This window comes from Crinia signifera, chromosome 3 (genome assembly GCF_055691185.1).
Source record: "Crinia signifera chromosome 3, ASM5569118v1, whole genome shotgun sequence".
Taxonomy (NCBI): domain Eukaryota; kingdom Metazoa; phylum Chordata; class Amphibia; order Anura; family Myobatrachidae; genus Crinia; species Crinia signifera.
The window spans coordinates 148,482,525-148,503,658 of record NC_139219.1 but is presented as its reverse complement, the minus strand read 5'-3'; the positions used below and the strand labels follow the sequence as shown (position 1 = coordinate 148,503,658).

Below are 21,134 nucleotides of genomic sequence, written 5' to 3'. Positions count from 1 at the left end.
AGACCATCTAAACACATGGGTGAGAATAACCTCTCCAATATGATGTCGACACGGTGACCAAAGAAGAGATCATCCAAATTTTTGCTGAATTGTTACACATGCTGCTGTCATGTGACCTGTGTTGGATGCTGTATTGTCAAAAGTTTTGAGTCCCAATGCAGAGTGGCAAGCATTGGAGCAACCCAGTTTTCTCACAGTGAACTAGAGATTTGCTTCCCAACCTCACAACGTGTTTTATCTGTTGTGGAGTAGGATGCAGACACCTTTTTGATATCACCTCCTGCTTTAACCATCACAGCTTTTGTATAGCTTGCCTGCTGGGCTGGAGTCATCTTTACACGAGTTGCTAATGAAACACATTTTGGGCTCTTGAGTATATCATGTGGCGTAAAAGCTTTAGTTCCATTGCGATGAGGCTTCATGCCATTTCCTTTCTTTGTTATGTACTTAAAGCAATGTAAGACACGCGTTCATGGCACACATACAAAAGTTGGCTTTGTTTTGCAAAAGTTACTTGTTTTGTGTAATACAATACACGTGCTTTAGTAGAAAGATACTGGAAAGATACAGTCTTTGGGTGTGTGAGTGGACCACCTAAATCAAATCGTACATCCAAAAGTTTTTGCACAGTCGTTTCTATGCTAAAAAGGAAAACATTTTAAGAATAGGGACAGCAAGCATTCTGAATGTCAAGGAATTTGATGCACCCTACTCACGGCATTAAAATGGAATAAAGGAAGTTAGATCCCATCAGCACAGGTCAGCTTGTAACTTGTAATATAAAGGGCTGGTGTGGCAACTGCTGATCAAAAAAGGCCACACTTGGTAATATTTAGTGCAGGTAAGGGAGGGATCCATTGTTGATGCAAATAGGCCTTTCCTTAAGAGGGGAGGTGCAAGCCCTGGCAGAAAGGCTTTTTTCATTGGTGGACTTCAGTATTCATACTGAAACCCCCAAAAACAGATCCACAACTTAAAATTAATTTTGCTTTACCCTGGCCCAGAATATAGTGTAGCTTAATTGTTCAGCAGAGTGGGTCTGCATGCCAGGTTGTCTGCGGATTACAAAGGCCATTTTCTCTATTGTGCACTCTGGATTTGTTCCTTATACAGTAATCAAGTAAAGGATATACCATTCTCATCTTGGAGATATCATCTATATGTCTAGTTTCTGCGAGTCTCTGAAACACTGCAATCTGTTGGCAGAGAGTGAAACTACATCTTTGCACAAATACAGAAGGTAGCAGACTAGCTTTCAAAGCTTTTGCTTTGAGTGGGTTTACTAGTCTACAATATGAAATAGCAAGGTGAGAGATTACCACATGTGAGGAGTGCGTAAACTGCTAAGGTTCAGGTGGGGAATACACCCCTTTTTCAAGTAAGATTTCCAAAATGATAAAGGCCTGAGTTTCAGGTGTAGCTGCTTAGTGTGAAGGCAGGATGCACTCACATCGCTGTCATTTCACAACCTCCAGCATTTTGTAGCTAAACAAAGGCACAGTTGAAACACCAGAAAAGGGGTTTCCATTCCACCTAGGGCAGTGGTCAGGGAACTCGGTCCTCTTTACCCCACGTAGTGCATGTTTTGCAGGTCTCCTCACAGAATCACAAGTGAAATAATTAATTCCGCCTGCGGACCTTATAAAATGTGTCTGAGTAATTAGTACACCTGTGCACCTGCTGGGTTACCAGCAAAACATGCACTGTGTGGGGTAATGAAGACAGAGTTCCCTGACCACTGACCTAGGGGCATGTCAGCAAGAGGCAAGTCCAGCCTAATCCATGGGTCATCTTTCACTACTGTCATTTTCCCAAAATAGTGGAGCAGTCTTCTATAGGTAAATACAGTACATTTAACATTCTTTCATGGATAATACAAAATAATGTAGGCTATCATATGCCTTAAGGGACAATTCTACATATGTGTAACACAAAGTCTACATTGGAACTCATATTTTGGGCAGCCTTGTATATACACAAGTTTTTTTAATGTATACAGTTCTGGGAACGGTGAGACAGATAAACTACCAATCAGCTACTAACAAATTTTTCCCGCCCTTTAAAAGGCTTGCGGAAATATCGCAAATCAGCAATTAGCTGCAAATCTAGCTCTGGAACTTAACCCCTCCTCCGCTGCTTTATGAACTACTCTCTTCCCCACGGGGGATATGGTCTTTAGGTCAAAAGGACTAAGGTCGACATGCATTGGGTCGACCACTTAAATTTGACATGAGAAGGTCGATACAGGCTTAGGTCAACATGGGCTAGGCAGACAGTCAAAAGGTTGACATGGGGTATTTCAAATTTTTTTGAGCTGGCAGGTGCCCTACCATCCACTAGGGTGTGGTTGGAGAATAAAATAGTGTGCCCAAAGCATGGCGAGCGCAGTGAGCCTTGTGAGGGAATGAGGTGCACAGATACGGTGTCCATGTCGACAGTCAGGGTAAAAAAAAAAAGTGAGAACCACATGTCGACCGTTTGACTGTCGACCTAAGCCCATGTCAACCTTCCTATGTGTCAACCCTGGGCTCATGTCAACCTTCAGTGGACAACCCAATGCATGTCTACCTTAGTGCTGTCAACCCTATAACCCATACCCCTCAGGACAAACTACTTAACTGGCTGGAGAAAAAGGGAAAGAACAGTATGTCCTTTTTCTGGTGCACCTAGGATATTAAAATGTAACTTTTATTGAGTATTTATAAAATGGCTGTGAAATATAAAAACACATTTAACAAATAGTGATGAAAAGACACAACAGGACAATATAGAGTTTAAAAAAGGGTGGCGAGCAGGTGGCACACTATAATAACCAATTAAGGGTATTTGTAATATCAATAGTCGTTCTTTATTAGTTGTGAACTTGCTTTGATGTGATGTATGATTTATTTCTCACGTATTCCCCTTTATAGTGGCTTAACAGCCTGGGAGTCAATTGCAACAATTGGAGACCTTCTATGTTATGTTTTGTGGCAGAGAGAGATTTGTAACAATCTGTTGCAAATGCTAAGTTTGATGAGTGACAGTTTGAGTCAGTGTGTTGTGCATTTAATTATTTTACACTTTCATGTCGTTTTCTCAGGGGGTGGGCTGATATTGCGATTCAGTCAGGGTTAATCTTCAATCAATGTATGTCCCACCGTGGGTGTAATATAAGTTAACCACTGAAACTGCTGTTAATACCAATCCTAGACCACACTGAGTTCAAATTGGCTCACTGCTCTTATAGTGTACAGTAAGTTGAAAAATCGGCTTGGAATAGATGTGTATTGAATAGTCAGATGTCATTCAACACATACATCCAGAATTAGTCATAGAGCTTAAATATAATTATTCCAGCCGGAATATTGTTAACCCAATTGGTAAATGGCTCCTAGTGTATTGTATCAACAATTGGATGCAATGAGTTTATTCTGTGCAACTTCAATAGTCGGGCAGATTGCGGGCAGCACCTTCTCTGTGCAAGTCTGCTCGTGTGTGACGTTTGGTGCGATATGCCGGGGTTGAGGTATTCAGTTTACCAAGCTGCCGGCTTTAATCTGCAATACCGAGTGGCTGTAAAATACACACAGTGAGTTTTAAATTCTATAGTCGGTTATTGTATGGCGGCAGGCTGTGTCTTGGTAACGCAGCTCTGCCTGTTGTTAGCACTCTGTCACTTTTTATGAATGTAAGGCACGGGGCTGAACTCTTACTGAGAGTGTCGCGTTCGCTCCCTAGAAAGCGTGCCTGTCTTCTCTGCTCACACAGGTAGTTCACTATCACAATCACTAGGTCATAACATTTTTCACAACAATTTTGCCGTACATATATTTAACGAACACAATTATAGTGTGCCACGCTGCAAGCTAGCCGGCGTACGCTTTGCAGAATAGCTTTTTCAAAGGCCTTGGAGAAATAAATCATACATCACAGTAAAGCAAGTTCACAACTAATAAAGAACGACTATTGATATTACAAATAACCTTAATTGGTTATTAGTGTGCCACCTGGTCGCCACCTTTTTTTTTAAACACTATATTGTCCTGTTGTGTCTTTTCATCACTATTTGTTAAATGTGTTTTATATTTCGCAGCCATTTTATAAATACTCAATAAAAGTTAAATTTTAATATCCTAGGTGCACCAGAAAAAGGACATACTGTTCTTTCCCTTTTTCTCTATACTAAATATTTTGTCCTAAGGTTGCACACCCTCATGATATATAGACAAATATTATTGTCTAATCCTTATAGAGGGTCCTGTTTTTCAATCAATCTTTTGCCCTGTGCGATTGGCACATCTTTTGTTCTCTACTTAACTTGCTGGCCTAGGCGAGCATTGCATGTTCCAGGGCAAGGGTTGCAGGAGGTAGTCCGTGACCCGGCAGAGGGTGGTCCCAGAGCGGCAGACCCCTGTTCGCTTGTGCGCACACTCATGCCTAAGTCTTGTTGTCTCAGGGATGTGGCGGCCAGTAGAAATAACAACAGACACAGACAAAAAAAACAACCCAAAAGTATTTAAAATAGAGTTTGTTAGCACATACCTTATAATCAACTCCACCAATGATTTTCAGGACCAGCTTAAATGTTAAGACCCAGAGTTGCGTTCTTTCCCACTCCAAAGCTTCGGAGTTTAATAAGGTCTCACAAACCATTCTGTGAAAATAAACAAAAAGAGCATATTAATGCAGCTGAGAAAGTTAAAAACAAACCACTCGCTTCTTTCTGGTAACATAGAATGTCTGTTCTGTATTCACAAATGTGAAAACTGATGTGAAAATACCTTTGAGAGAGATAAAGCACACTAGTTGGCCACAGTAACCAATCACATTCTAGCTAAGTCCACAAAAGGACACTCAGAAGCTGATTGGTCCCTATAGATTGTAAGCTTGCAGCAGGGCTCTCCTACCTCCAAGTCTGTCTGTTGTTACCCAGTTTGTTTTATCACTGTCTACTATTATAAAGCGCAACAGAATCTGCTGCGCTATATAAGAAACTGTAAATAAATAAATGTACAACTTCTCCACTGTATTTAGGTTTGATTTATCTTGGCATATAGCAGATTGTAAATCAGTAGTAAAACATTTGCTCACATAAAGAAGGATGGTTCCCAATAGTTTCCGATCACAAGATGAACATACCTTGGAGGAAGAACAGCGGTTTCTACAGCCATTGCTAGACAGTCGTAGAGGAAAGAGATTCTTTTAGGACTGTGCTGTCCATGTATAAATTTTACAATCCACTGGACACATTGCTCATGAGAATCCTACACACAGAAAAAAATATATCATACAAACAGAACAGGGAATAAAATAAATTTAAGGTTAAATAAACTTAGAGGCATCTCTCACCGAATAAAACCATGCATCTTGATAATAAAAATGTAAAAAAAAAAAAAAAAAATGTAAATCGTGCAACTGCTACAAAAGGCATAGAAAATTATTTAAATTTACCATCACAACAAACTAAATCTACACTATCTAAGTTTCACTAGATTCAGAGAACGTTAAAAACAATCGATCTGATGAGATGGATGACAGCAGCCCAGATTATATCAGGAAAGGAGAGCTAAAGCACGTTAGGCAGTTACTTAGGGATGCAATCAACATCACAGTGGTCAGCATGTCGACGTTCATAATGAAGTTGGCATTACGGGAAGGTTAGTGTTAGACAGAGGGGGGGGGGGGGGTGTTAGGAGGGTACATGTGCCAGGGTTAGGCCCTAGCAGGGACAGTTAAGGCGAGTACACAGGGTGTGATTTTGGTACTCTTTACCTAGAACGGCGCCCACGATTGAAATCGCGGGCGTCGGGGGTAATAATCGCGGTGATCGCGGTCATCGCGGTCATCGCGGGTAAATCGGGATGACCGCGATTACCGCGATTTTCCCATAGGGAACAATGTTAAAAAGCCTGATTGACCGCGATTTTACACTTAAATGCCTCAATGGACCCGATTTGGGCATAGAAATCAATGTAAAATGGGCCACACAGCCCAAATAGGGCCAATGAACCGTTAAATGTCCCCCCAAATTTTTAACGCCACCCCACGATCCACGCCAACCCGAAGCGTGGCGAGCGCAGCGAGCCCGCGAGGGGCGGCGGTACGCGTCCTCCGACCTTTTCATGCCCTACTATCCACGTCGGCGTGGTGTGAGAATATAATAGTGTGGCGAGCGCAGCGAGCCACCGAGCCCGAAGCGTGGCGAGCGCAGCGAGCCCCGCGAGGGGACGCGGATACCTTCACAGGTAGACGCGTCCCCTCGCGGGCTTCACAGGTGTCTGGGTTGCCACGGACACCTGTGAAGCCCGCGAGGGGACGCGTATAACTGTGAAGGTATCCGGCTGCGCTCGCCACGCTTCGGGCTCGGTGGCTCGCTGCGCTCGCCACACTATTATATTCTCACACCACGCCGACGTGGATAGTAGGGCATGAAAAGGTCGGAGGACGCGTACCGCCTGCGCTCGCCACGCTTCGGGTTGGCGTGGATCGTGGGGTGGCGTTAAAAATTTGGGGGGACATTTAAGGGTTAATGGGCTCTGTGGCCCATTTAACATTGATTCCTATGCCAAAATCGGGTGGATTGAGGCATTTAACAGTAAAATCGGGTCCATCGCGGCTTTTAACATTGATTCCTATGGGAAATCGGGAGCATCGCGTCGCGGGCATCGCGGGTGCATTTATGGCCGGCCGCGACGCGACCGACACGATTTCCAAGTTTAACATTGGTTTCAATGGGAAATCGCGGGCATCGCGTCGGTCGCGTCGCGGCCATACATAAATGTACCCGCGATGCCCGCGACGGGCGCCGTACTAGGTAAAGAGTACCGTGATTTTTATTTGTATACAATTTTGTCTATATAGTCAATAAAAATCGTAAAGAAAGTTAGACAAAATTGCACAAAGAGGACGTCTTTGGCCAATATGATAAGTCATCTGGGTGTTTCAACATTTATGTATTTTAGATTTTTTTTTCCCCTACAACCCTGTGTGCAAAACCAATCTCATTACTGATCAAATTAGATACTTTAAGTGAAATCCCCAGAGACATGGCTCTGTACTGCACTATATATCATGAGCCTCTGCACGAGTAGCCAGCATAAGGAAGGCCCTTCAGCTACCAAATGAATGAGTCCGAGACGAATTATGTTGGCTCACAGGCAGAGTTCTTTATCAAACTACTGGAACATACCTCATCCAGAAGCATTTGTCTTTTCAATGGGCTGTCTGTCCAACAGGCTTTCCTGTCGCACCCTCATACATGAATACTTACATACTGCTGACCCCTGAGCTGGTATCATTCATAATATTTTAAATCAGAAAGTCAACAGCCAGTAGCTAAACATTTTGCTAGTACAAAACAATCTGTCAAGCGTGTGCTACATCCTTATAGGTCATCTTTCTGAATACTAACGTGGAGGAGGATAATTAAAAAAAAAAAAAGACTCCTACAACTAGAAGCCCAATTGATACTTAAAATAAATGGACACTATAAAACCAAGGTCTTCATAACCAATAAAATATATAGTGAGTTCGCTCCCCTCTTCTCCGGCCCGCCTCTGTCATCCCTGCATCACACGCACTTGTCACTGGATGCCAGGGTACACCCCTTCCCCAGTTTATAATGACAAATAAACTCTCGGAGCCCTCGGGCACACTGGGAGACTCTGCTACATGCCATCATTAGTATATAAGCTACATGGCAGTCATTCACCCAAGCTATTATAGCTCTGCAGAACAGTGGGGGTTCCTCTAGTTAGTGTGCGGCCCCTCGGTCTCCACAACACGTTTTAATATTTATTTAGTATCAACCATCACTCTGGTTTAGAGTGTCTTAACCCCTTCCCGACATTTGACGTACATTTACGTCATGGTCGGGATGTACTTCCCGACACATGGCATAAATGTACGTCATGCCATTAAACTGTCACCGCGTCTATAGACGCGGTGACAGAGGGACGATGTCTGCTGTCCCTGACAGCAGACATCGTCCCTCATTGCCCAGGGGGGGCAGCGATGCCCCCCCCCCCATCGGCGATCGTTGCGATTGGCTGTTTAAATGTGAACAGCCAATTGCAGCGTTTTATGAGTTATGTGCATAATTTTGACTCTGCTGCCCCCTAGTGTCCAAAAAAAATAAAAGGAGGTTGAAATAATGATTAAAACATAAAGTATACATATGGTCTATGTTAGTTAACTATTTTGAGTGGTATGATTATTTGTCTCACAAGCAGAAAATTTAACATTTTGCAAATTGCAAAATGTTCAATTTTTTTACGACATTTTGGTATTTTTCACAAAAAAAAAAAAAAAAAGACTGTATCGACCAAAATTTACCACTAACTTAAAGTACAATGTGTCACGAGAAAACAATCTCAAAATCACTGGGATAAGTAAAAGCAATAAAAAGTTATCCCCACATAAAGTGATACATGTCAGATTTGAAAAAAAGGGCTCTGTCAGGAAGGCAAAAACAGGCTGCGGCGGTAAGGGGTTAAATGCCACCATTCACATATATACAGCTCACTTTTACAGCCGGAGCTGCACATCCTCTCACTGACATTTTTGGATATTCGTTGGAGTTCCGTTGTAATACATGCAGTGACTATTGTTTTTTTCACATCAGTCAGGATATGTTCCACCGGCTTGAACTTATGCCAGTTCATACACCAGCTCACTGGTGAAAGTTTATGTATTTTTTATGTGTGTATTTATTGTACAATTTGTCCATTTGTTTATTTGGTTTTGTATCTTGTAGGGAGCCGCAACGCTCAGTAGCCAATGGCTGCCTGCTGCCACCACATAGCCTAGAGGTCCCTATAGCAACAGGAGTGCTTGCACCATGGAGCGTTCCTTACACTGGAACCAAGGTATTATGACCAGAGCTCCACATCCGGCATCCTCATTTCCGGCGGGGGGATTACACGGCAGCAGAACACCGGCGCGGCTCTCCACTCCTTTATAAGGTAAACTTTCAATTGCCCTATTGTTCTCACTTGCACCTTGACAAAGGGGTTAGTCCCTGAAACATTGGTGGTTTGTTTGAATACAGCACATTTTTCTAGACCTCGGAGTGCCAGCCTATTTCTATATCTATATATCTATTTATTTATTTTTTAAACCTGATACTCAACTTATTCTTCTGTGGGTTTTTTTATCCATCTAATTGTGCGTACACTTTTTGCACTAGTCACGTATATTGGATGTTGTATTTGGTTCCCATAATGAAAAACCTGTACCCGGCTGCCGGGCAACTCCATAGCATGGGGACAGATGTCTGGCTACAAAATGCTTCTTGATCATGGAGATGGACACATGAAGCCCCTTCCTGTTCATACCCATTTAAGTAAGCCAGTTGCACTTTATTGTTGATTGACACAGCTTAATAAAGGAGCCAAAATGTTGTGAACCGTACCAGTGTCCAGTGCTGGTTATAAAGTGTGTATGAGTGCCACATTACATCTCTATACATAGTGCCTATTAGGTGCACGCATATTCTGGTTTCCTCTCATAACCCAAAAATATACTTTTTTTTTGCATTATGGTTTTCATGTAGCATTGTTTACATAAAGTCATAGAGGGTATTTTCCCAGTAATATTTAACCTTTTGGTAAATTAAATATTATATTTTGTTACACACATTTTTTTATTCTTACCTGGGGAAGGTCAGTCCAGTATTGTCTAAACGCTCCAAGGCAGCTTATAAGCTTTGTCTTTTCATCTTCAGGTGTGTCCATAAACATACTGCAAATATTAATAAGTATGTGAGAAGAAAAACATAAAATAAACGTAGACCTTTATAAGCCCTGCATGCCACAACATTGGTTCTTGATAAAAATGTTCCCTTCCTGCTGACCAATAGCACAAAAGTACTGGCTTACAACATTGACGCTACACAGAACAAAGGAAATAAAGCTCCCACGTTCATAATCACTCATTAGCCCAAGTGTAAAGTGTGATGGTTTTCAATGAGATAGGCAAGTGCAGCAACAAACTGCCATCCTTATTCGTGGCTTACTATGAACATTTGCCACTGGCCTGGAGAAAGTACATAGAATGCTTACTGAAAGCTGAGGTTACCCATGCTAGAGTCATGAGCGAGAAGCTGCAGGCTGAGAACTTGGACATATTGGAGATAATATAGAGATTAAGTGACAGGCACCAAACGGTAACTGTCACTTTAAGAAGCGCGATCCTGCTCAGTAATTCAATGTCCATACATTTTATAATGAAAAAGTATAAATCAATTTATTAAAATAATATAATATATAAAAATAACACAATTCATGAATTGCAATCTCACAAGACAAATAGACATAGACAGACAACATACAACATATATATATAAGAGCTGGATAATAGCTGGGATTGGCCGAATGGTTCAGTCACTGAATAAATGAGGCTTTATGTAGAATATATCTAGAGGCAATTTTAGAACTTTCAGTATAGTTACCAGTCCTGTACATTTGGTTCCTAAGGCAATGCGCTGATAGTAGTGGTATTTAACCCTCAGGTCAGTCTCTCCATCCGATTATTTACCAGAGATTAATCCGGAATTGCTGTAATGGGGACCTTTCTTGCTGGACCAGCCAGCTGGGTGATTAAGGTATTTGTAATCCACATATACTTGCGCTGAACAGGAACACTGCACATATACGACCAGCGGTGGGTATGGGCTCAAAAACGCGTTTCTCCGCCTGTCACTGGAGTCGGCGGCTTCCTCAGTCTGAGCCCACAGTCATGAAGTAAGCAGTTATATAGCGGCGACTTTCGCGCCCTTCGTTACACCCGCATTTCCGGGTTGCGCTCCAAGCCTCATTTTCGTTGCCATGTATTTATAAGCTCCCGCGGCCATTTTGTTTAATGCGTGTCAAGCCTCAGTTTCGCTCCGGGAGCATAGCAATACATTCTTGTATAAATAAGCCTCATTTGTATATCCCGAATAAACGGGTTTTTTTCATTTTAGCACGATCAGTATTCCATATGCCTATACCATATGGAATACTGATCGTGCTAAAATGAAAAAAACCCGTTTATTCGGGATATACAAATGAGGCTTATTTATACAAGAATGTATTGCTATGCTCCCGGAGCGAAACTGAGGCTTGACACGCATTAAACAAAATGGCCGCGGGAGCTTATAAATACATGGCAACGAAAATGAGGCTTGGAGCGCAACCCGGAAATGCGGGTGTAACGAAGGGCCCGAAAGTCGCCGCTATATAACTGCTTACTTCATGACTGTGGGCTCAGACTGAGGAAGCCGCCGACTCCAGTGACAGGCGGAGAAACGCGTTTTTGAGCCCATACCCACCGCTGGTCGTATATGTGCAGTGTTCCTGTTCAGCGCAAGTATATGTGGATTACAAATACCTTAATCACCCAGCTGGCTGGTCCAGCAAGAAAGGTCCCCATTACAGCAATTCCGGATTAATCTCTGGTAAATAATCGGATGGAGAGACTGACCTGAGGGTTAAATACCACTACTATCAGCGCATTGCCTTAGGAACCAAATGTACAGGACTGGTAACTATACTGAAAGTTCTAAAATTGCCTCTAGATATATTCTACATAAAGCCTCATTTATTCAGTGACTGAACCATTCGGCCAATCCCAGCTATTATCCAGCTCTTATATATATATGTTGTATGTTGTCTGTCTATGTCTATTTGTCTTGTGAGATTGCAATTCATGAATTGTGTTATTTTTATATATTATATTATTTTAATAAATTGATTTATACTTTTTCATTATAAAATGTATGGACATTGAATTACTGAGCAGGATCGCGCTTCTTAAAGTGACAGTTACCGTTTGGTGCCTGTCACTTAATCTCTATATTGTTTCTTTAAAAGGGATCAGCACTCCCTGTATAAGAAGCAGCAATATTCCTGCACAGTTAAATTGAGATTATTTCTTTATATTGTTCTCTTTATATTGTTTTTCTTTTGCTGATAGTTATTTGGAGAATACTGTCCTTCAATTCTTCCTATAAATACAGGTCTAGCACGACTAGCGCTACAGAGTGGCCCTAGGGTCACTAACTCTTTTCTGATATTGGAGATAAGAGTCTGGGGCAGATGAGAACAAAGGTGATAACACACCAACCCAGACAGTAACAGGCCAGTTAGGAGCTGAATAGCTGGTGCGTTATCACCTTCGATTTTATCTCTTCTCCAGGTTTAATACCTCTGCCCCTCTAGGACAGATTTGCATCAGATACAAGCAGCAAGTCTTGTGTCCTTGAGAAATTATTACAGTGGCCCGAGGACTATTCAGCTGTCCAACAGTGGCCGAGCTGAGAACTTGTTGATCTGGAAGAATATGGTGGGGATCAGAAAAGATCATATTAAAAAAGTGGAAGCATTAAATAGTTGACCATACAGGGGAGAATTCTCTCATCTTTTGAGATATATATATATATATTTTATCATCCTCAATATCCAATTCCATCACAACCACTCTCTCTTCTTGGGTAGAGTCTTCAGTTTAAGAACATCCCCACAAAAGGTACTAAGGCAGAACTGTAACACTTTCATGATACTGACTTACAGTCTCCAGAATCAACATTATGAAAATTAAACCATTAACAAGACTGTATTTGACATTCCCCTCTGAAAAATAGACCACATACTAGACTTTTACACCAGCCTAAATATCCCTACTCTTTGCACGTGAGCGCACAAAAACCCAGGCGGTGTAAACGCTCCCATTTGAAATGAACCGGGTTGTGATACCTGGCATTTCAACTCAGGTAGCAACCAGGGTTGAACACAGGTTCAACCTGGCTTGCTGTACAGTGTAAATGGGTCATCCAGGTTGATGCGCTCCGTGACCCAGTCACCGCAATGCTATTGCGGGTGCTGGGGGATGCTCTCATCGGTGATGTCACCAGCCCGGCATTATGCCGGTAGAGGAGGGCGGTGTAAAAGGGGACACAAGCCAGGTCACACCCTGGTACAACTTGGCTTGTAGGTGTAAAAGGGGTCTAATCCACCTAATAATTTGTTCTTTTCTGATCCAACTTTTTTTGGGATGGATTCTCAGCAAGTAAAAAACACATTGAAGCCTGAAAATAGGTGTAAAATGTAAACAAATACAAAATTAAAGTATCAATGTACTCACCCAGCAAAGGCTTCTTCAATGACCTCTGTCTTCTGCATTTAGGGAGAAAAAAAAAAATTAGCAATGCATTTCCAACTTCACAATATTAATGTAAGAAATCGAATAGCTTTTAATCACAATAAATATAATCCCAAAATAACATGCAATGATTCAGTTGCATTTTCCACTGTTGGAATCATCAATAGGTCAGATAAAAAAAAATATATATATTTTTAACTAAGTTATAGTACTGTCCCCAATATCCACTGGTGGTGCCAGCTGTCACCTTATTACACTACTTTAAGTATTGGGCCTTTAAAATTTTTTTTTTTTTTTAAACACTTTATTGTAATGATAATTTAAAACAAAACACATTTAACTTTGGGATCTCATACGAAAGGTTGTCAGAAACCTAATGTACCCCATTCACTTGTGAGATTGGATGCGATGCGACATCGCAATGCAATGTTCCATTGCATCTTATGGTGCCCAACTGCTTTTTTCCCCCAGTACCCAATGTCGCATGCCATCAATGATGCCACATTGGGTGCTGAAAGAAGGCTGGCAGCATTGTTGCACAGCAGGAGGGCTGGCGCACAGATGTAGTCAGCGGCGAGCAGCAGAATTAAAAAAATATATATATTTCAAAACACTGGGAGGCCCTCTGATTGACTGAGAGATCTCTCTAAGGACTCACATTCAGCTGGTCACTGATTGGCTGAGAAAGCCAATCAGAGGGCTGCCCAGTCTTTTGAAATGTGGTCGAAATCTAAGTGTTGGATGCAATATTGCCCTAGTGTATGGGCACCATTAGTGAATGAAAGCTACAATTATTATCATCATTGTTTGTGCCTAAATTCTTGGGCACATCTCATCTATGACTGAGTGGCTGTTACCGCGTGTTAATGGGATGATCACAAACAACATAAGTATTCTTTGGGTGTATACACAGAATTGCAGGCTATTCATAAAAATGAATAGGTTATTACAAAAGCATAATGATTATAGCCTTAAATTACCATATATTGCTAGAAATTAAAACAACATGGTGTATTGATTCTCAGGGAGAGAAAAATAGTGAGTGCAGACTTCTGTTCATCATCAAGACTTGGACTGGTGCATATAATATTGAGGACACACCGGAAGGACAGGGGCAGGAATGGTCTGATGTGGAAAGGCAAAATCGGGTTCAAAGAGGTTTATGAATAACCCAATGCCTATAATCTCAGCTTTTTTTATCTTAAGAAAATGGCTTTGCTATAGCAATAGTCTGCAACCTCCTGAACTGCCCACATAACGGTCAAAAGCTTTCATTATAATGACATCACACCAGGACTGTTCTTTGTATTCTGGGGGTACCATTAATCTATAGATCGTGTCTATCCTCGTGTGTCCTTCCTATTTCCCTATAGATTGCAAGCTTGCAAGCAGGGTCGCCATACCTCAAGGAGTGTATTCAATGACTTTGGCAAGCTGTGGCGGAGAGTGGTGCCAATAGCTCACCGTCACAGCTCGCGGGACAATGTTCAACTGATACCCCCTTTCACACCAGAAATGCAGAGACAAACCCGGGAATAAAATTCCAGGGACAAGCAGGGACAATCCCGGGTTGAGACCCATTCACACATGCTTTTGAAGCAGGGACAACCCGGGTCAGCACCTTTCACACTGAACCCGGGATAACCCTGCATTTCTATGAGAATAGCATTGAAAATGGCTTTTTTTTAGGCTCACATTAGATAATTGATTATTAATAATTAAGACACAAAACATTTGTAGTATTTAAGCCTTTGTTTATTTGTATAAAACAAATTAAAAAGGCATATGAAAGCATCTTCCTTTCTAATGATTAATAGCTCTCTCACCTCCTCATTTGTCCAAGACATGGCACACATTGCAGGCTTTCAGGGGTTAAAATGCACTTCTGGGGTCTGTGGTGCCACAGAACATGCACACTGTCTCCCTGCATGCTGTATGCTGCCTCTGGGCGTGTCTGTGAGTGTCGACTACAACAGGAAGTTGCCCTGCTAGCATATCAGCACTAGCAGAGGCAACACGGGAAGCAGGGACATGTCCCTGCACCTTTCACACCAGCCAGTAACCCTGGAAGGACCCGGGAGCAACCCTGCTACCTAGTACCCCTTTCACACCAGAAATGCAGAGACAAACCCGGGAATTACATTCCCAGGACAAGCAGGGACATTCCCGGGTTGAGTCCCATTCACACATGCTTTTGAAGCAGGGACAACCCGGGTCGGCACCTTTCACACTGAACACGGGATGACCCTGCATTTCTATGAGAATAGCATTGAAATTGGCCTTTTCTGGCTCACATTAGATTATTGATTATTAATAATTAAGACACAAAACATTTGTAGTGTTTCAGCCTTTGTTTACTTGTATAAAACAAATGAAAAAGGCATATGAAAGCATCTTCCTTTCTAATGATTAATAGCTCTCTCACCTCCTCATTTGTCCAAGACATGGCACACATTGCAGGCTTTCAGGGGTTAAAATGCACTTCTGGGGTCTGTGGTGCCACAGAACATGCACACTGTCTCCCTGCATGCTGTATGCTGCCTCTGGGCGTGTCTGTGAGTGTCGACTACAACAGGAAGTTGCCCTGCTAGCATATCAGCACTAGCAGAGGCAACACGGGAAGCAGGGACATGTCCCTGCACCTTTCACACCAGCCAGTAACCCTGGAAGGACCCGGGAGCAACCCTGCTACCTAGTACCCCTTTCACACCAGAAATGCAGAGACAAACCCGGGAATTACATTCCCAGGACAAGCAGGGACATTCCCGGGTTGAGTCCCATTCACACATGATTTTGAAGCAGGGACAACCCGGGTCGGCACCTTTCACACTGAACACGGGATGACCCTGCATTTCTATGAGAATAGCATTGAAAATGGCCTTTTCTGGCTCACATTAGATTATTGATTATTAATAATTAAGACACAAAACATTTGTAGTGTTTCAGCCTTTGTTTACTTGTATAAAACAAATGAAAAAGGCATATGAAAGTATCTTCCCCTCTAATGATTAATAGCTCTTTCACCTCCTCATTTGTCCAAGACATGGCACACATTGCAGGCTTTCAGGGGTTAAAATGCACTTCTGGGATCTGTGGTGTCACAGAACATGCACACTGTCTCCCTGCACGCTGTATGCTGTCTCTGGGCGTGTCTGTGAGTGTCTACGACAACAGGAAGTTGCCCTGCTAGCAAATCAGCACTAGCAGATGCAACACGGGAAGCAGGGACATGTCCCTGCACCTTTCACACCAGCCAGTAACCCTGAAAGGACCCGGGAGCAACCCTGCTACCTAGCAGGGTTGAATTGCCGGCAAATTAACCCAGGAATTTGTCCCTGGAACCTTTCACACCAGAGCAAGTCCCGGGTTATTCCCGGACCCAACCCGGGAATTTAGGCTGGTGTGAAAGGGGTATGAGAGACCCACACACAGACCCCAAACCCCCCCCAGCATTCGCCTTTACCGACGAGATGGAAACAGCGAGTGCTGGTGTCAAAATGGCTGTGATTATAGTTGGTCTTATCACTGTTGATTCTAATTGTAAAGTGCAATGGAATATGCTGCGCTATATAAGAAATTGTAAATAAATAATAAATAAAAGTTTAACAAAAAAGGATATTAATGTCATTATAAAACTGCATATTTTGCAGGTATTGCTCCAGTGTGTACCTAGCTTAATTTAGCATCTGGGAATAATGTTGCACTGCAAGAGGACAGATAATATTACTGTATGTATATAGCACTCGCTCATTGTACTTAACAGGCATTAAAACAAAGTACATTCATAAGATTAATAAAGAAGCAATAATGGTGAAGCAGCCATGTTAGGCACACCATGACTGTTACACTGTGGGAGAGAAGCCAATAAAGGACCCAAGGCATACTTCAGAAAACTGACATATGTGTGGTACTATGATATACCCTGTATGGATAAAGCAAAATAAAGCACATCATGCACCAAGTGAACAAATGTCTAGTGCAGGACAGGCTCTCCAGATGTTGTAATACTACAAATCCCAGCATGCATTGCCACAGTTTTAACACTCCCTTATAGCAAAACTGTGGCAAGGCATGATGAGATTTGTAGTTTGACAACATCTGGAGAGCCACAGGTTGGCCAGGTCTAGTACATGATGAGGTCCACGAGGCAGCAGATAGGAGAGGTCATTGGTGGCAGTATCAGTATAGGGCAAAATGGTCAGATTTTCAAATGAGAGCCCAGCAAAACCAAAAAGTGTGTGTGTCCCACCGGCAACGTCAGTTGCTGGAGACCCAAGGGACACCAGCACTGCCGGAGGAAGACAAATGGTAGTGAACAGAGTTTAAAATGGTTTGCGGCACCTGTTCACAATACAAGAAATGCCGGTCCTTAGTGAGGATCTCATCTCCAAGTGCTGGCTTGTGACCCATTGGTGGTGATGTTGCAATAAGCCGGGCTGTGCTGCCAGTCTGAAAGGGTTATCAGCAGTGTCGCACCCAGAAAGAACCTGTCTACAAAATCCCAAATTGTGCCTCTGTGAGGGTAGGTCTGGCTGTTCTAGGGTTATTTAAAAAATTAAAATAAAAAAAATAAAGAGATATTGCTCCCTAATTTCATATAAACAGAAACACATAAATGTGCTCCCAAATATTTGCATTTGTAGCAATAACATGGAAGCAAGTAGACAAAAAAAAAAAAAAAAAAAAAAAAAAAAAAAAAAGGTACTTATGTAGTATCTGGGCGCCCGATTTTTTGATTGTATGCCTTAAGTTAAGGCATACAAATCAGATGCGATGCGATGCCCCGATTTTTCCATAGGATTCAATGTTAAAATGGACTGGATATAAACCTGTGGCGAGCGTAGCGAGCCACCGAGCCCTGCGAGGGGACACAGAATACCGTTCGCTCGCCACGCTTCAGGCTCGGTGGCTCACTACGCTCGCCACAGGTTTATATCCAACTCCATGCCCACTTGGATAGTAGGGGTATGAAAAGGACCCCTTTTTCCCCATTGAATTCTATGTTAAAATGGACTCAGACCATTTTAACACTGAATCCTATGGAAAAATCTGGTCCATCGCATCGCATCCGATTTGGTCGCATGCGATGCGCCCGATCCGACCTGATTTCTAAATCGGGCGCCCAGATACTACATAAGTACCAAAAAAAATACTATTTTACTTAACCACATATATAAATACATTTGGCTGGAAAGAAGGAATAGCTCAACGCAAAATTAGAGTAATGGAAATAGTATTTCCTTTTTTGGGACTATTTACACTAGAGAAGAGACGTTTAAGGGGAGACGTGCTCAACATGTACAAATATATCAGGGGCCAATATAAGGAACTCTCAAGCACCCTTTTTACTGCAAGAAAGGAATCTAGGACACGAGGGCACGAATGTAGATGAGAAGAAAGAAGATTTTGTTCCCTCAAAAGAAAAAAAATTTCTTTACGGTCAGAGCAGTCAAACTGTGGAACTCTCTCCCTGGAGAAGTGGTGTCGGCAGATACAATAAATACGTTCAAAATAAGGTTGGACAAACATTTATTGGATAAAAACATCCAAGTGTACTAATAAGAATCATATTCTGTCTTTTACAAGAGATAAGTTATTAAAACATAGGTTGAACTCGATGGACGCAAGTCTTTATTCAGCCTTATCTACTATGTAACGATGTAACAAACCCATGGGGCTAAATGCAATAGCTAGCAAGAAGCTGGAGATGTAGGACTCAGACTGCCCCACATCTTTGGCTTCTCAGTAGGTCAACAGGGGACCCCCAAAAGGTTGTTATGCAAAAGGTCGGCACTGGAAAAAGGTTTACATTTTTTGGTGTCAATGTCGACATATGAGCATATGGACCTCCAATTTTCAATTGAGTCCACAACACATGGATGGTAGATTAAGAATGAGTACACATAAAAAAAGAAGAGAAAACATGCATGTCGACATTTGTGTGTTGACCATGGCTATGTTGAACTTTTTGTTGCATCAACCTTACACATTTCAACCTATTAACTGCCAACCTATTACCCAGACCCCTTACATTTAGCCCATAAAACATTAACCTTTTTGGGCACAGATTTCTCAAAGGAACATTCAAGTGTGAACATACAAATGTAGGGCCCTTCCTCAGCCATCATGTGGCACAATATTACAGAATAAAGAGAGAAGAATGAGAGGTCCTACATCAAACCATAGCATAATGTACCATGGTTTTTCCTGGGTGCCACACAGGTCACGCCTAGTGTGAAAGTATCCAACCTAGATTTTTAGACAAGGGTCAAAAAAACAATAGGTTTCATTGAAGGCACCCAGACCACACAAATAAATTGCGTTCATTCTAGCACCCTGCGTCTTCCAAAACCCATGCAGTTCTCTTCCCTGCCTGGTGCATCTAGCATAGTGTGGTCTGCATTCCAGCACTGATGCAGACCAGACCTTTGCGAGAAGTACCACCACAGGCAGGGAAAGGAAACTACATGAGTTTGGAAGATACAGGGTGCTTGAATAAACTATAGCAAATCAATGCCTCTCCAGCAGCTTTCTTACCTATCTGTGTCCCTCCAGACCCCTCATCTTGTTTTCAGCAGACACAGAGCTTGTTTTTCTTAAAGGCCCCATACACTACAATGATTACGAGCTTTCTGGCCGATATATCGTTTGTAAAGTGAGAAATTGTATGTGTTTTCCAGCCAATCTGATGCGTGGTCCTGTGAGTGTGGGATAGGAGCCCCTAGATTGCTTTTACTGCATCATTAATTGATCAGAATCGGATGGGGGGGGGGGGAGGAGCGCTTTTTTTTGTTCCTGCAAAGTTTGACTGATGTTTCCTGGACACAGCCCTCAGCAGAAGCACAAGAGGAGAGAAGACAGTAGAAGATATATGGGATTTGGACCCAAAAAAAGGTATGTTTTTATCAACACTGACAACCAATGTACATAATAAGCGACTGGCCACCAATGTACAATCACAGTTTCTGTAAGCCCAATGTGAAGTCTATCGCCACTGTACCCCAATGCGGTTATTGAGTGGCTCTTCACTTTAACAGTGGTGACAGCATGACATCACATATGCCACACCAGAAAAGGAAGCTGCTGGGATCTGAGAAGGGGGCGAACACTGACAGACAGACACAGTGTGTGTGAGTATCAGGAGGTGAGGGCCACAGGTGCAGAAGAACCATGGAGCCGCCAGGACTTGAGGAAGTGGGAGATAGCTTCAGCTTGACAGTGAGACACTAGAACCATCTGCATACAAAAATCACTGACTTTCAGAATCAGTCGCTAACTATACTCCTCAGCCTGGTCATTACATACCATACTCTCTAGTTTACAGAAACCAGTTCTATTTTTGCTTTTTCTTCTGAAAGTTGCAAAAGGAGCAGCACATCGCAGCATCGCCGGGCATACTGCGGGCACACACATACTGCGGGCACACACAGCGGGCACACACATACTGCGGGCACACACAGCCAGCACTAGGGACTTACCACAACCTCCTCGAAGATGCTCTGCAGCTGGGACTCCATGTCTCCTGTGATGATGGGCACAGCGCTGTTTACGGGAGTCAGGACACCACGCCAGCAGCGTCTGCGCTACATACTACACGGCGCTGCGCTCTCTAGAACATATACATCACATTACACAATACATGAGATAAGCGGTGTTATACGCCGGGTGCACCTCCTTGAACCGTATCCTGTTCGGGTGCAACGCCTCATTTCTTCCCCGGAAACTGGAGACATTGGCCGCCCTCGCTCACTGTGACACTGACCTCCGATGAAAGTACAGGCGCATGCGTAGTTCGGTCGAAGCCTCTGATAGGTTGTCCTACCATCAGCCGCTGCACTTCTAGTAGAGGGCTGGCTGGGATGGCCATCGGTGAGTTACCCATCGATGGTACCACTGGACGGAAAACTTCGATGGTGACCGTGTGGAACCATCTGGAAGAGAACTATCGATGGTTTCACCCACCGACCGGTCCGCCACTACGAGGCTAAGGTTGGCTTCTTATTCGGCCAGCT

At 42.8% G+C, this 21,134-nt stretch overlaps 1 protein-coding gene across 2 annotated transcripts in view; it reads right to left on the bottom strand.

Moving 5' to 3' along the window:
- MED23 (mediator complex subunit 23) overlaps window positions 1–20,887 on the bottom strand; it is an 89,595-nt gene extending 68,708 nt beyond the window's left edge. For both annotated transcript variants that reach the window (XM_083176708.1, XM_083176709.1), the window contains exons 1-5: window positions 20,601–20,887; window positions 13,105–13,136; window positions 9,636–9,723; window positions 5,122–5,246; window positions 4,525–4,636 (exon numbers count right to left, since the gene is read on the bottom strand). In XM_083176708.1, the coding sequence (XP_083032834.1) occupies window positions 4,525–4,636; window positions 5,122–5,246; window positions 9,636–9,723; window positions 13,105–13,136; window positions 20,601–20,639 (396 nt within the window). In that variant the 5' untranslated portion in view covers window positions 20,640–20,887. The remainder of the gene's footprint in view (window positions 1–4,524; window positions 4,637–5,121; window positions 5,247–9,635; window positions 9,724–13,104; window positions 13,137–20,600) is intronic.
- Between the last annotated feature and the right edge of the window lie 247 nt (window positions 20,888–21,134).